General features: G+C 35.1%; 1 protein-coding gene across 1 annotated transcript; it reads right to left on the bottom strand.

Annotated features, from left to right (window-relative positions):
- Positions 1 to 2,663: 2,663 nt before the first annotated feature.
- Positions 2,664 to 14,210, bottom strand: LOC123527202 (uncharacterized). The gene is made up of 4 exons (XM_045306526.2): positions 14,130 to 14,210; positions 7,404 to 7,570; positions 3,820 to 3,985; positions 2,664 to 2,865 (listed from the first exon to the last, which is right to left on the bottom strand). Exons 1-4 carry the CDS (start codon positions 14,139 to 14,141, stop codon positions 2,743 to 2,745), a joined length of 468 nt encoding a protein of 155 aa, XP_045162461.2. The 5' UTR covers positions 14,142 to 14,210; the 3' UTR covers positions 2,664 to 2,742.
- Positions 14,211 to 17,578: the final 3,368 nt, after the last annotated feature.

Below are 17,578 nucleotides of genomic sequence, written 5' to 3'. Positions count from 1 at the left end.
TTACTAAATTATAATTTTAGAATAAATAAGTTTTTTTTCGTGAAATTTGGGCCAAGATCTTTACTCAGTAAATATTTACGGAAAAACTCTATTAACGACGTGAATTCTAAATTTGTACTGTCATACGATTCATGAAATAAGTGTACAAATCGTAAAAACAAAGTTCCTGAAAGAAAGGGAAATGACTATATAAAGACAGAAGAAAGTGAAATAAATATATTAAAACGCAAAAACCATAAAACCATAAAAATACCTATCACTTGTAGTAAGTGGGGTAACATATTTTTTATTACCCGGCTTGAAACAACACTGAACGGATACTGTTTACCCCTAGGCAATATTGTAATACACAATAAAAGTCAAAGGGTAATTTTAAGATATTTGTTACAATTAAATTATTTTATGCTTGATGTGATTGTGTGCAATCTTGGGACTAAAACAAATAATAGATATCGCAATTTTTTAAACGAATGATTTAAGAATGTACCAACAACATGCATTAATTTAAGAATACAGAATAATATATACAAAGTAGATTCGGAAAGAAGCAGAATTATCAGTTCATCTTTCAAATTAAAGTTTGGTCATATTATGAATAATAAAAATGATTTTTTTGTTTCAAAATTATTAAAAAAATCCCATATGAAGAAAAAAAGTTGACCGCGTTGGAGATCGGACCCTGACCGCCGCGGCAATAGAAAAGTCACCAGCGGCAAAAAATAATATAGGTAATATAGGTATCTGGAAATTAATTATCGCTATATTTCTTAAGAATGACTGACAGACTATATTTTACGGAAACACATGAGAATTAGTTGCTTTAAGTATCTTTTTTTTTGCGATGAAAATTAAAAGCATTTGTATATTTTATAGATGCGAATTGAACACTTAATGGAAAAAATCACTTAAATAGAAAAAGTTCTATTTGGAAATCAAAAATTCGATACCCCACAAATTAAAGTTTAATTTATTCCGGATATTATGAATATTTATTTTAAAAAATATTTTAATATTTGGTTGGTCCTTTTTTACTTTAAATAGACCAACCTTAGTTCATATAGACTCTGTAGGAAACGGGTTAAAAAATTTGACTTTTTCAAATATAACAGATAAAATGAGATATTTTCCGCAAATAATCAAACATTCGATACCCCTAAAAATGTAGAAAAATTATTCAATTTTCGTTATGTGTAATTTGTTTTAAATTTGATAATGGTTTGTTTGGTCCTTTTTGCATTTTAGTGTGTACAGTGAACATTTCTTTAAAAATCCGGCTTTTTCCGCCGTTATCCGTAAGTACTCGGAAGCTGTTACGGAAAATACTGTCGTCTGCTAGCCTGACTTTGTCGGTTCAAGATGTTATAGCTCAAAGCCTATGAATTGTAGGCAACTTCACATTGACAAAAAAAAAAAAAAAAAAAAAAAAAAAAAAAAAAAAAAAAACTGAGATTGTAATAAGACAAATTAAAACAAATTAATTGTTGAACTCAGAAACTCCGAAACCTAGATCTGCTGTCGTTTAAAATAACGCTATCCTTCTTTGTTTATATAGGCAAATTTATCGATTTTCCGATAGATCGATGTTACTAAAAGTTGGTAATGTCTGGTCTGGGAATCGAATCGAATGCACAACTGACTCCCTAATTAAACAGGGGAATGCGGAATGTCAATAATACCCCCTTCACATCTACGATTTTTCTTACGATTTGTGACGGATTGCACAAAATCGTATAAGTTCACCGATTCCCCACATTTACGAGCTATTTAAGAGCTGTTTACTATAAAATTGCGATTTATTCAGAGTTATTACGATGCATTTACGACTAAAATTACCGATTTGTTCCGAGTAATTACGGATCAATACGATCGTTTTACGAGCTATTTACGAGTTATATCATCATTCATCAAAGTCTTTACGAGTACATTACGATTTGTTTACGAGTTGTTACGAGCAGTTGCGTGTTAGATACGAGTATTTACGAATATCATGTTTTTGCAATTTAAATTTGCACGAAGGCGAGCGTGCTCTACTCTTCTTGTTGACTACCTTCTTTTTAGGTGGCATTGTTGCAGTTATGATTGAGGTCTCACTCCTTTGACGTATTGACAGCAACTGAAAGGAACTGTTCGATTTGGCAGCTTTACCTCTCATAAATCGTAAAACATACGTACGTACTCGTAAAGTACTCGTAAAGTGCCCGTAACAAATCGTAAACCCCTCGTACCGCATCGTGAAAGAAATCGTAAGAACTCGTAAACACATCGTATTAAATCGTAAAACAAAGTCTTTACGATACATTTACCAGCGCTTACGAGTGGTTTACGTGTTGTTTACGGTACTTACGACTTGTTACGAGCTATTCACCGATAATTCAAATCGCGGACGATCGTAAGAAAGTTTTGACATGTCAAAAATATTACCTCAACGTTCACGATTGCTTGCGATCGTCTGCGAGTAGTGCCGAGCTATTTACGACTACCAACGAGCTATTTACGATTGCGTGCGACTGCCTACGAGTTGGCAAATCGTAAGAAAAAATCGTAAATGTGAAGGGGGTATAAGGTAGAATGGTCTTTTCCTTGTGTCTGATCCCGGGTCATGGGAGTTCCACACACTGATGACCAATATTTAAAACGGACATTGCAACCAAAATTTAACAAGATGATCATTCATTATATATTTATATAGATGTGCCCTTGAAGGAACTTTTGCTCTGCTTTAACTTGTATTTAACATTTTTATTAACATGACGTATGCATAATCATCGCTGTTTTAACATGAATATCAATGGGCTGTCCTGTCTTGGAGAGATGTGACACCATTTCGCTTACATGTTCCCCTGGCTCGCCGTAAACCATCTCCAACTGAAGTTAAATAGAATGTCAAAGAATTTGACCGATGTCTTCATAACAAAAAGAACGACGGGGAAAAAGTCCAAATTATTTTAATTTTTCATAGTTAACTATTTCATTTAAGAGTTAGGTCCAGGTTTTTGGGGGAAAAATCGAACATCACAAAATCATAGAACGAAAGAGTTTTTTCTCCTTATCTGACACCCTTATAAGTAAGATTTCGTTATTAAAACAAGATCAATGCCTATCAGGGCGACAACTCTCGTCTGCAATTGCTTGGCTAAGGCAGTAGGAAACAAAAGAGTTATGGTTCTTGGTCTTCTTACTCGGGTAATGATCACTGTTTCAAAACTAGTGTTTAAGAAAAGTTGACCTAAACAAAAAATAACCAGCAAGTTGATACCAATTTTCTTTGTTCAAAGTGTTAAGTTCTGACAAAATACTAGAGATTTATGGTTCTTGGTCTACATTCTTATCCGATCATAAAAAAGTAGGGGCCTCCGTGGCCGAGAGGTTTAATATACCAATATATATAAAATCAAGAAAAACTCTTCGGTGTTTACCTTGAATATTGATCTTTAAATGAAATGACTTTTCCCCAAGTTTTTATATAAAGTTTTCCAAACAGTTAGTTCATTGCTCCTTTTAACTGGTGTTAAACAGGTGCATGGATAAATACCTGGTAGGATAATGTGTCATTGTTATTCTCTAGTACTATGTCTAGATGATGCACTTGTATGCAAAAGATTTAAGCTACAGCTGACAAATATTAAGAAGAAAAATGGACCTAAACAATAATCTTACCCAACGCCAACGTCAAGGCTTACTACCTATTCGGTATTTTGTCAGACCTCATTTCATTTTTTAAAAAGAATGGATTGTTTTTAAAATGAAAAACACATCCTTACAATATTTATGAAGTCAGATAAATAAACATTTCAATTAAAAATATACCAGATTTCTTACCTTTATAGATTTGGTTTCAACTTTAATTTTTCTCGTGTTTGGTTCTTGGTGACACACAAACGGCGTCCACTTAACATGTCGGTTATACATGTATATGTTGTTATGCAACGATTTAACTGGTTTAAAGGTAAAAAGCTTGTATTCCAAGTCGACATTTTCTGGAATGCTGAGAAAGTAAACGGATTCAACAATTATAGTTATGTTAATAAAAAAAAAAAGAAAAGAGAAAGAAACACTTGTCGGTTGAGGTTTTCTGCTATATTTTATATTAGCATTTCATTTTCTTATTTATACAAGGGAAATAATTATGTTAATGAAAGACTGTTTAAAACATAATGTGGGAGGGGACTACGTGGCCGTGTGGTAAAGGCTGCTGTCTTCGAATCATTTACCACTCACCCATGCAATGTGGGATCGAGCCTCACACGAGGCGTTGAATTCTTTATGTGAGGATGCCATCCAACTGAATTACGGAGGACTGTCGGTGGTTTTACCCAGGTGCCCGCCTGATGAAATATTATATTGAAGGGCACCTGGGATCTTCCTTCACCATAAAAGCTGGAAAGTCGCCATATGACCTAAATTGTGTCGGTGCGATGTTAAATCCAACAATACAAAACAGACAAATAATCATACTATTATATGGTTATGTAGTAGACATATCATGGTTCATAGTACATTTATGTATTTAGTCAACTTCCTTCTTGTTATAAGATGATTTTTATATAGCATCTGAAGTTTTGCACCTGGGGTTAAAGTTTTATGTGAGGTTTCACTAAACCAAGCTAGAGTTATGACACCTAGCGTTGTCAAGATTTGCCAACAGGGCCTTCAAGTTTTTTCCCCATAGAAATCATAAAGTATTTGACTAGGAGTCTGTTTAGGCGGTAACGAGGCTTCCAGCCGAGTTACCGCCTAAACAGTTACCCGAGTGCCGGATATTCCCATCTTTACCCGCGACCAGTGATTGATTCTTTTTCTTGCATACCGATTTCAAGAAATAATAATAAAAATAAAATCAATCGAACGGCTTTCCTTTTAGAACTATTTCTTATAGCAGTGTATTTAAACAAAGCGCGGGAAACCAACGTCCGTAAACAGGAAAGACGTCATGACGTTTCAAAACAAATAACAATGTTTAGTTCCGGTTTTGTTTTATCAGTTGCAGCGTAACGTTATGAATTTTTGATAAAATAACGTGATTTGAATCGAGAAATATACTATCAGGAACTAATAGGAACAGTCAAGGTATTGAATTTTTATTCCGTTTTTAAATAAAATATCAATTACTACATAAATCTTCTACATATATGTAGTTCGTAATACGTCATTTACAGCACGAGAGTCATCTTACACCCCGGGGTGTAAGATGGAGTTTTCCAACACCGGTAAAAATACCGGAAATCCCCGTCTGGTATGCAAGAATAAATAATCTTACATTGCCAACAAGTAACACATGACTGTATAGGGGACTTCTGTATTGCCACTGCATTACCCGGTCACTTGTTATCTTAAAGATTTTTTTGTTGTTTTTTCGTTTTTGTTTTTTTTTTTTAAATTTATTTTTAATAAGTCACAGCTTATTTTCTGCTTTTGGCAAAGTAGGCAGGACTGTGTGTATGGTTTAGCGGGGAGGATGAGAGTGGGAAGCGGTACGATACATTCCATGTATACTTTCATTGTTCCCCGCCGAAGGTTTGGCGTCGTCCGTCCGTCCGTCCGGGCCATATCTAGGGAGTGATTTGGTAAAACTTTATATACGTGTTCACCACTATAGGGAAATGCGGCCCGTCAAGTTTCAGTCAGATTGCCAAAGTAACACCAGAGTTATGGCCCTTAGTAGTTTCTAGTATTATGACTCGTAACTATATAGGATATTAGAAATATGACAATTTCTACTTCATAACTTGTGACATATTTTACCTAGAACTATGAAATTTAAAGTGAAGTTTGATCACCATAATGTGGGAGTGCACACACAATTTCGTCAGGACCTCTTCACAACCGGTCCGGTCATCCCAACCACCGCCTCGCCTACTCCACCCCCACCCCACATTTTTTTCTTCATTTTTTCATTTTTTTTTTTCAACCTTAAACCTTCCATGAATATTGATCAACACCGCCCGATCATGCATCGCCCCCCCCCCCCCCCCCCCCCCTCTTTTAGTTCACCTGAGCACAAAGTGCTCAAAGTGAGCGTTTGTTATCGCCCTGTGTCTGTCGTCGTCCGTCCGTCGTCAACAATTTTACTGTTAGCACTCTAGAGGTCACAATTTTGGCCCAATCTTAATTTTAACCTCAATAAAATCTTGGACGAGTTCGATACTGGGTCATCTTGGGTCGAAAACTAGGTCACCAGGTCAAATCAAAGGAAAAGCTTATTAACACTCTAGAAGCCAACATTTATGACTGTATCTTCATGAAACTTGGTCAGAATGTTAATCTTGATGATCTTTAGGCCAAGTTCTCACCTGGGTCAGGTGGGGTGAAAGAACAGGTCACCAAGTCAAATCAAAGGTAAGGCTTGTTAACACTCTAGAAGCCACATTTATGACTGTATCTCCAAATCTGGGTCAGGTAGAGTAAAAAACTATGTCACCAGATAAAATCAAAAGAATAGCTTGTTAACACTCTTGAGGCCACATTTATGACTATATCTTCATGAAACTTAGTCAGAATGTTAACCTTGATGATTTTTTGGTAACGTTTAAATCTGGGTCAGGTGCGGTCAAAAACTAGGGTCACCAGGTCAAATCAAAGGTAAAGCTTGTTAACACTCCAGAGACCTAATTGCAAGTTTGAAACTCATGGGAATTGATCAGAAGGTATGTCTGGATGACCTCTAGGTCAGGTTTGAATCAGGATCGTGTGGGTCAAAAACTAGGTCACCAGCTTAAATCAAAGGTAAAGCTTGTTAACACGGATGTTTGTATCTTCCAGAAACTTGGCCAGAAAGTTACTCTTGATGAGTTTAGGCCAAATTGGAATCTGGGTCCTGTGGGGTCAAAAACTAGGTCACTATGTTAAATCAAAGGAAAAGCTAATGAACACTCTAGAGACCACATTTATGGCCATATCCTTATGAAACTGGGTCAGAATGTTAATCTTAATGATTTTAAAGTTAATTTCCAATCTGGGTCAGGTGGTTCAAAAACTAGGTCACCAGGTCGATACAGGGCCTTCATGGCCCTCTTGTTTTCCATCAATATTTATCATTCACATACAGTTTTGTACCCTCACCCGGTCACCGCCGCAACGCACCCTCTTCCCCCCCCCCCCCGCCTACACAGACGCAAAAAGTGTTGTTTTTCTTTACTTTTTCTTCTAATTTCCATGAATATTTTATCAACATGTGAAGTTGTTCCCCCAGCCATCAAGTCACCACCTACGTTCCAGTTTTCTTACGTGTCTGTTCTGGAATCATTTGCTACTTTGTAACATCCGTAACTTTTTGCCGGATATATTTCTTTGCCATTCCTCAACACAAACCCATTCGGCGGGGAATACAAAATCATCGGATTTGGTTTATATCAGCAATAAAAAAAATCTTGGCCGCATTGTTCAAATCGTTTGCTGTTACTTACAAAACTTCCGAGTGCCACTCGCTTTTCCCGATAAATTCTGTAGTCTTTGCCCCACTGATATTCCAGCTTCCGACGACTGGATGCGAACCAAGAAGTCCGATGTATTCCTCCGTTGGGTCTTCACAATGTTTGAAAATGCGGAAAACTATTCGTATTAGCTTTTCATTCTGGAATAAGGAATGTGTGTATTTTTCAAATTGATAAACATATATAATGTGCAAGTTATTAAAGTCTGTCCCATCCCATCGGTTAACATCAACTTGGATGCACGGTGACAAAACTGGTGCAGCTATCGGTAAAGTAAATAGCGTTAGTTAAACTACAAAAAAGTCACCCTCGAGAATTTCAAGGATTTTTCTCTAAGTACTCGAATTGCTAAATGAATGCCACATATATTTTTCCAACGGCAGCTCACTGTTGTAAAAAATCGGTCGCCATTGGCGTTTACTCTCTAAAAAGGAGGAGAACATGAAAGTTCACGTGAATTACTTGGGGAGCAATTCAAAATGGATTTAAAAAATGAATAATCGTCATTTTTGTACAGAAATACCTTGGAAGATCAACAAATTGAACAGTTCGTATATTCAAAACAAATTTCAAATGCAAGGAAGACAAATTTACTCACATGCAACTTGCAAATTCCAAGTTAACTGTATGCTGTATCCCAAGGTCCGATTTACAAATTTAATTCTATCAATTCCCCATTTATTTTTCCACCGTCCAATCGGAATACAACTTCGTTTTTGTTCTATGTCGAACAACTACACTCAGTCAGTGGCATTCTAGATGATATTCAGGCACCAATTGCACCATACATATGAAACAATGCGTTGATTACACCATTTTTCATACGCATGGCTCAAAAAATAACCTGTAGATATCCTACGATTTAAAAATCCTTCCTTCCCACTGAATGTACTTCAAAGAATTATCCTCGATATATCACCCTTTCCAAAATTAATTTCCATAAAACTACTGCTTTGAAAACACACTACACTTTTCTATCGCGTCCGATTTGAAAGTGACATCACAAATGACATAAAACTGAATGACGTCACAGTAGACGTGCCTTACTGTTCATCCAACCAGTGGCGTAGCTTCTATAAGGCACTGCAGGCCTGTGCCTGCAGATATCCGAGAAAACGAAAAATAAAAATGCTAAATATGCAATAAAAATGGAATGGTAAGGTGGGTAAGGCTATAGGAGCTTATGATAGTCTAAAAGTCCGTATTGAACATGTAATTAGAGCTAATTAATTTTATTTCCACGATTGATAAAAACAGATACCAGTAGTTTAATTATTATCTCGCTCGTATACCACGGCCCCGCAAAATATCGCCCTGCAACTTTGTTAATGTCGGAAAATAGACATTGCTTGCAGCTTGTAGTTAACATTTTATAAGCGCTTTTTAACCCAGCACTAAATATTTTGGCACCAAATTTGAAAATGGCATCATCGGGTCCGCCTTATCCTGACCAATGAGATAAGAGAGATGATTAGGGCGTAATTACGACGCATATGAACGAAAAAAAGTTTTATTTGCCCACAAAGCACGGAAAACTAAAATCTATTTCCATTGAAGGGATTTCAATCTGGAATCCTTTTTAGGCGTAAATGGACGCATTACCAAAAGTAGGTCATTTTGTGAAACATGTTTTAATCGGCAAAACAATACGCGGTAAAATACTTCTCTGTTTATAAAAAGAAAATATTAAAAATATTAGAATGATACTTAAATCACTTAAACTAGAATTTGTATAATTTGATTTGATACAAAGAGGGGCCAAACTTGTAAGTCTGCATTATTGTGCAACTTTTAAAAATTATTTTGAATACAATATCATATTTCTAACACTGAAGTTAAATTGAGAGGGCGCCGGTGCTGATAGAATATTGTGTCAGAGAGGGTTCCCGTGCCGGGTGAAGGGAGTTAAGAGAGATCCTGTGAGACAAAGAGGCAAATTTCGCCGACTGAGATGGATCCCATGCATTAGCGAAATCGATAGAGTTTTTAAGGAAACGTGATGAAAAAAAAAAAAACAAAAAAAAAACACATAAAGTGTATTTACAAATAAGATGGGATCAACGGCTTCACATCTGAGATACTAGATCGTGACTTAAAACTATATTCAAGCAAAGTTTTCTCCGTCTGCATTCCATCTTCGTTTGAACTTGTGACAACTGATAAAACAAATTTAACGATAAAAAAACAAAGGTATATGGGCTACGTCTTCCCGTGGTTCAGATTTTTTTATGCACAAACTTTTGTTCAGGACGAAAAAGCCAGCTACGCCCCTGCCAACTATAATCCGTAATGTTCAGAGCGTGAATCGCGGGTCAAATGCTATAGAGCCAGATCGATTTAGAATGTAGATCTACGTCATTTAAACATCTCTAAGCGTTTTTGAAAGTTTAAAAGAATTTATAATTTTATAGTTTTAATATTGTCAATTTTTTTCCTGTGTAAATACCGCTCTAAAATCACAATTTCGAAAAAAATTAATTTTACCAAAATGTTTAAATGAAGCCGAAATTTTGTTTTTATGGTAAAAAAGGTAAGCTTAACCATGCGCGGATCCAGAGGGGGGGTCCAGTAGTCAGGACCCCTTGGAAAATCCTTAAAAAAAGGAAAGAAGAGAAGAAGGAAAAAAAAGATTTTTCTAAAAGGCAACATTAGGGACCAACAAAGTGTATGAGGCTGCTTCACGTAGATCACTAATTCATATCTATGTTAAATATCTCAAAGATACGAATAATTCTACCTTTTAATTTAACAGGTGAGCTCATAAAAATGTGAAAATAACGGGTATATTGTATATACAATGGCAATGGAAAAAGATGTTATTAAATGCTTCTAAAACGTCCCAGAATGCAGGAAATGAAGCGCTGAATTTCAAAATATTCAGGGGGAGTATGCCCCGCTATTTCCTCTTTAGCCTGTTCAACAAATATTTATTGACAACTCTTTATTTGTAAACGGCTAACATCCACATAAATAACCTCAAATTATTAAATATAAACAGACACATGTTTGCCATGGTAAGGGTTCGGTCGGAACACCACTTGAGAAAAATGGCTGGATCCGCGCATGATGTCTACGCACGGTGTTCCGGTAGGGCCATCGCCTCATAACGTATGTGAGCTCGAAGCAACGTAAGAACGAGACTACGATGTTTAAAAGTCGAAACCACAAAACTATGATGCTGAAAGTCGAAATCATTTCGTATTTTCACCATCGTGGGTTCGCGGTTTCGACTTTCTCGCATCTTAGTTTCGACTTTCCACTATCGTAGTTTCGAGTTTTCATCATCGTAGTTTCGAGTTTTCACCATCATACTTTCGACTTTTCATCATTGTATTTTGGACTTTTCATCATTGTAGGTTCGGCTTTTCATCATCAAAGTCTCAACTTTCAACATCGTGTACTGACACCCATGCAAACAGGTTTACGAGGTTGAACGTAATCGGGTTCGTTCACAGACACTTGGGGTTCGGACCTCCAAACACACCATTCTCCCCCGCCCCTGGTTAAGTTTAGCCAATATATTTAAGCATACATTTTACCATGTATTGAGCATAGGTGACGATCATAAAACACATTTTGTTTTTTAAAAAAATGTATTTTACCATCAATGCTCTCAATATTATATACAAGATATGAAACATCACACGAACAATGGAAACACTTGCTTGCGCTGGACCCTCGCTTTGTGTAGTGCATGTCACAAACCATAAAAAAAACCATAAAAATTTATACTCTTACGGCTATATTAAACTACAGACACTTGGGGCTCGGACCTCCACACACCCAATTCTCCTCCGCCCCTGGTTAAGTTTAGCCAATATATTTTAGCATTTTACCATGTATTAAGCATATGTGACGATCATAAAACGCATTTTGTAACATTTCAGCGTGTTTTTAAAAATATATTTTTACCATCAATGCTCTCAATATTACAGATATGAAACATCGAACGAACACTAGGGAAACAATAGCCAGTTAAACGTTTAAATGAACCCCTACCAATGAATCACTGGTATCAATCGTCAGATCTGTTACCATTCTGTCAAATGACACCGGTCCAGACAACTGTCATTTGTATTCCGACGAAAATTAATAAATAATATAAATCAATCTATCTAAATTCTATGGAAACATTCCTTGCGAATAGATCCCTGCTGTGAACTGCGCAAACGGTATCAATTTTGGTACCCGGCAACGATATGCTCAGTTCAAAGCAGGGATCAGTCTAAAACAATATTGGCTAAACTTAACCTGGGGCGGAGGAGAATGGGGTATATGGGGTCCGAACCCCAAGTGTCTGTGGGTTCGTTTGAATATGAAGGATAATTTTTGTACATGCATTAATATGAATATTTTTTGGTAGATATTTCGACCTTCATGAATTATAGACTGAATAGAACTATAAAACATATGTATCTAAAGTCACATTTATGAACCAACATTACACATACAGTGGAAATCTCTGTTTTTTTTTTTCTCTCAATGATTTCATAAAGAGGGCAATCTTTATATAATATAAGAAAAGCAAGTTATAAAACAAAAATGAGTAATATTTTTGCAAGAACTTAGGCATAACAGTTACTATCATAATAATGAACTTTCAGACCTCTATTGATATTATGAAAGATCCTCAGTTTTCAATCTGGCAGTGGCTAGGTAGCCGGTTCTACCGGAACCTTTAGTCTAAAGGTCTAGATAGCCAGCTCTATATCTACATATCATACATGAACATAAGTGAATAATCTTAGCTTGATTTGTTCTTATTGTTTGTTTAAACAAAATTATGAACTCTTTATTCTAAGGCAATTGTATTGTGAAAGATAATTACATATCAAAAGACCTAATTCTAAATGATCGCCGATAATTGACATCTTCTATCAAAAATCATGCCGATGACGATAAAGACACTCTGATCATTTGTTGACAACTAAACAAAATATCGACGATATGATATGAGCGAGTAAATACGGCGAAACAAATAGGTAAATCACGAAAAGACCCTAAATAATTAATCACAATTTAACTAAAATACGTACGTTTCAACTTATTACGATTATGTCATACTAAAATCTAGTTTATGTGCGATAATTTAAGTACAGGCCTAACCGATAATGCTATTATAACTTAAAGCACGTGTTGTCATGAAAAAAGGTTTTCTTTGTATATTCTAAAAGTTAAGAAAGGAAATTTTTGACGCCGGCCGACGATTTGTGTAATATTATTCAGTATTTATTTTAGAATTTTATAAAAAAAAGTTTGAATGACAAAGTTATCAAGACAAACTTCATGATAAAAATATCAAGTAACTGATATCCGCTATTTAATTCGGGACTATAAGTACCAGTGTTTTTTTCCACTATGTCAATTGGTTTATCCCGGGAATCGGAATCTTGTCCGTATTCTGTTCATGAGAATGTTTAAAGCGGCATCATCTAACATGTCCTTTTTTTTTTTCTTTTTTTTAATATGCAGGTAGGCAAGTTATATTGAATTTTTTTTAAAAAATAAAAACAATTCATAACGCAAATGCTGGCGACCCAGATACGTACGAGGGAAAATAAAGCTGGGCGTGACAATGGGTAAGATATTCTACCTTTTTCTGCTTTACGGGTAACATTAATCTTAAAATCGACCCAAATTTAGGGAAGCCCTTTAAACATTTTGATCTACTAACGATTAATACTCAAACATCAAAAATATGTTTACATTATTCTGTAACGCTGGAAGTTAAACATGCCAATTGTTCCCCGTATCATCTTTTATTAATAACATTTATTTGAATTCATAAAACAACAGTGAGACTTTTTTTAGCAATGCAGTGTGAACTCGGCCCGAGTTTTATTTTCTAATACATTTAAACGTAGATAATTTTGAGTTGTCCCCTAAAAAAGTATTACAGGGCGCCGCCATATTGTTTATATACAAGAAGCGACGCGACGTCATTTAGCATTACGGTCTATGGAGAAAAATACAAAATTGAACATATCAACTTCAAAATTTTTTTTTTTTGAAAAATGAAAAATGTGCCTAGAGATATGGATCTGCGCTATATAAAAACATATTTTAGGGCATCATAACGCATATCATAATTTTAAAAATGATGTTAACCAGATAGGTGGGACAGACTTTAGTGACAAAAATACTGGAATCGGACTGGCGGTGGGGATGGTGTTAGAACAATAATTGTGTATCAAGCGATTTCAAAAGATAATTTATTCACATTTTCAGTTAAATTTCTCCAGTAGTTAGCTATTCTTCTTTCGCTTAGAAATGGAATGTTCAGTTCTTCGTGTTTGGAGACACCCTCAGACTAACTAGGCTAACGCAAGTTAACCCGCGCATCCCCGGAGTAGTTTCTCCTTGTCCACAAAAGTAACTCCGAAGTCATTGTCTTTTCCTTCATGTTTATGCGGTGATGTTGTTGATGCTGTTATAACAGTAAAAACCTGCTTTGAACTCCTGGATTTCGAAAAACATAAATATTGGATAGATCTATCTTATTTAAAAGTAAAAAATGAAAAAAAGATAAGGGCCCAGGGGCACATAAGTTTGTTGTAAGTTTGTCAATGGCAGAAAACCAGAATTCAGTCGTATTATTGCAATTAAAATTAGAACGTCATCTTGTAAACTAAATTGTGTTGATGTTGCTCAAAACACAACTGCAATTTCTTTACAGATTCGAACAATGTATTTACTTACTTGATCTGACATCACGTCTGGCCTCCACAGAATATTTAGACGCCACGAAAGACGTCGTTTCCATGTACAGTTGACGTTGTGCTTGCCGAAGTTGATACAAAGTGACGTCATAATAATAAATCAAAGCATTAACAAAGGTGCAAATGTGATAGCGGCGGAACTGTTGTTTCTGTGTTGGTCGAGCAGAGGAAAATTAATGCCTTTTCATAGAAAAAGATACGTGCCAAAGTAAAAGATTCGAAAAAAAAAAGATGAAACTGTACCAACATTTGCATTAAATATTTTCAACTCTGTTGCATCATGCAGCTGCATACTAGGGAAAGAATAATGGAAAGGTCTCACCTTATACATTTGTTACCTACAGCTTAATGAGTTCTTGTCATGAAAACTGAACAACTTGAAATGATAGTATATGTTCTTTTCCGAAGTAGGATTCTTTCACTTATAGGCTAGAGAACACCAATTGTTTTCCCATAGACTTCCATTACAACATTATGGCTTGGACGGCCTTCCATAAAAACATTTTCAATAGTGATTTTTTATTTAAAGTAATTTCGCGTGAATAAGATGACCCCCTGTTTACATCGTTGGCATGATGCGAGTAAATTCGTTTGATAAATCTTTTTCTCAATACACACAAAATGTTGAAAATGCATAATAAAAAATATTGTAAATGCAGTAAAAAAAAATTCAATTTTGAAAGTTTACATTACTGACCAGTCAGAACGGACAAACATTATCTTACTCCCAGTAAGTGGTCTGACCTTCAGATTTGATAAAACATCTTTTTTAAAATGAGTTTTTAATGTTAAAATTACTCGAAAAAAAACACGAAAGAAAAGTTAAAATATCTTCTTTTTTGGACTCAACCTGCAACCAAGGTGGCGATCTAATATTACATGCTCGCTGTCGCCAATCTACTATTCGAATGAATATATCTCATCCACCGATCTGCTATTCGAATGAATATATCTCATCCACCATCTGCTATTCGAATGAATATATCTCATCCACCGATCTGCTGTTCGAATGAATATATCTCATTTACATGCATCCTAATGATTTCTGTAATTTCTGAGCCTATCTCATTTTCAGCTTATATACTCATTAACTATGTATGTGCTTGTTTCGCTTTTCGTTTTAGCGTCCACTATACCTATATTTCTCACAAAAATATTTCAGACCAGATCCCAAAATCTGCCTTTCCCTACCAACAGCAGAAAAGACCACTATAAACTGTTGCTTTCCGATCTGACCCTTTTCCATACATGTATCTTTTGTACTTTGCGGCATGAATTGTATAATTTATGTTCTAACCTGAGGTAGTAGGCCACAGTAGCTAAAACAGAATTTTTCCTTTTTTGCTCAATGGTTTGAGTTACTTGCATTATATTGAAAGAAATATAGAGAACACTACAGAACAAAACAGCTTATTACATACTCGTTTCTATTCCCCGTTAAGATACACTGGTACCGGAAACGTCAATAATTTTTCATACACTGACGTCTGAATTTCATATCGGGTGCGTGACGTAATTCAGTGTTTGTTCTTGCACTATTTTTTTTCTGTTTAGTTCAATATTGTCAATCCTGTTCAGGCTATTGAACATATTTATGATATTTACATAATATTTATACGTGTAGATGCGTATCTAATAAAAAGGTTATTATCTTTGCATCGGGAAATATGCACTCGTTCTTCAGCGGAAGAATATTGCGCTCCTAAAGTCGCGCAATATTCCCGCTGAAGAACTCGTGCATATTTCCCGATACAAAGCTAATAACCTATAATTATCCGTCATTTGCTATTATGCCAATATATGAAAAAAATACTAAGTGTACTTTTTCTTTAAATTAAGTATAGATTTTGATCAACATGCTATTAAAAAGGTGTCAACATTTTAATTATATCAAACAACTCAAAGATATACCTTTGTTTATTTTACTTCCACATCCCATTTCTGAAAGTCTAAATAAACATACAAGTTGCGTTGAAGAAAACGGCTGAATGCTATTTATAACTATGGAAACAGGGATGGGGTGGGGCGGGAATACTTTGATTTCTTACTAGAAAATGGTTAAATATCATACAATTATATTAATGATCCTTTTTGACAACGAAGTTTTTTTTTTTTTTGTTTTTTTTTTTGTTTATTTTTTTTTTTTTTTTTTTTTTTTGTTTTGTTTTGTTTTTTCGTTTGTTTTTTTTTTTTTTTTTGTTTTTTTTTTTGTTTATTTTTTATATCTTCGTTTTTCCTCTCACCACATTTTATCGCTTTTTCATAAATAATAGACATTTTAATGTAATTTGAGACATTTTTTTTTTAAGTTGAAAAAGTCGTAAGATAAGTAAATTTATACTACGGATTTGTTAGATTCTGATGAAATTTTAAAATGTTATGGACAACTTGTTGGTCCAAGAGTAAAGTTTTTTTCAGAAATATGATGAATTAATAAATGGTTTGGCAGTAAATTTATGAAGAGATCAAGGTCAATGCTACTCGAACAAAATTTGGTTCTAGCATGCAGTCAATATTAAGGTAGACTACGAAATATGTGTAAAACTTGGTTTGTCGGAGGTCAATGATGCTTACCGTATATTTTCGTTTATTAGACGCACTCACTTATAAGACGCCAGACATGCAATTTGGGGGTTCTTGTTCTTTTAAGTTTTAATTGCCTAAAGCCCTCTACAGACGGTAGGTTTTTGTTGTACAACACTAATTATCTCAAAGATGTACAATTTTGAAATTGTTCATTTTTCACATACAGACAGTATTCCATTCCCATATAAATCACAGAGATTTACCTAGTAAACATAGTGCATCAGGTACTGAAAAGAAAGTAACTATTAATATTATAAAAAATAATATTCACCTTTTTATGTCCCATGAATTTGATTACGCATAACACAAATGAGCCACGCCATGAGAAAACCAACATAGTGGCTTTGCGACCAACATGGATGCAGACCAACCTGTGCATCCGCGCAGTCTGGTCAGGATCAGTGATGGTTGCTTTCAAAGTCTATTACAATTAGAGAAACCGTTAGCGAACAGCATGGATCAGACTGCGCGGATGCTGGTTGGAAACGCACTGTGTTGGTTTTCTCATGGCGCGGCTCAAATCATTTAACTTTTCAGTGTCATCCTTCTTCCATTATGCATTAGAAGCCATTTTATATTCAGATTTGTGTTTATTTTTTGGCCAATTGTTTCTGGAATTTCATTCACTTGCCTCTTATCAACTAATTATTTACCAATTTGTTGCTTGTCAACGTGGGTGGTACGTAAGGCAAAACTTACGAAATAGAACATGTCCTAATCTGTAAGTCAAGACTTAAGATTTACGAAATTAAGGAATAGCATCATACACACGATAATATTTGGCTGTACATCTTGAATTTAATTGGTGTTGTACAACAAAAACCTACCGTCTGTAGAGGGCTT

This window comes from Mercenaria mercenaria, chromosome 14 (genome assembly GCF_021730395.1).
Source record: "Mercenaria mercenaria strain notata chromosome 14, MADL_Memer_1, whole genome shotgun sequence".
Taxonomy (NCBI): Eukaryota; Metazoa; Mollusca; class Bivalvia; order Venerida; family Veneridae; genus Mercenaria; species Mercenaria mercenaria.
The sequence above is the reverse complement of the archived record's forward strand: the minus strand, read 5'-3'. Positions and strand labels throughout refer to the sequence as shown.

What these genes read in the sequence shown, in the direction of transcription:
- LOC123527202 (XM_045306526.2), bottom strand. An exon ending in GAGTGGCACTCGGAAGTTTT is followed by an intron (nt 3,986 to 7,403) that starts GTAAGTAACAGC and finishes TTACTTTCTCAG; the next exon opens with CATTCCAGAAAATGTCGACT. An exon ending in TTGAAACCAAATCTATAAAG is followed by an intron (nt 2,866 to 3,819) that starts GTAAGAAATCTG and finishes ATTTAACTTCAG; the next exon opens with TTGGAGATGGTTTACGGCGA.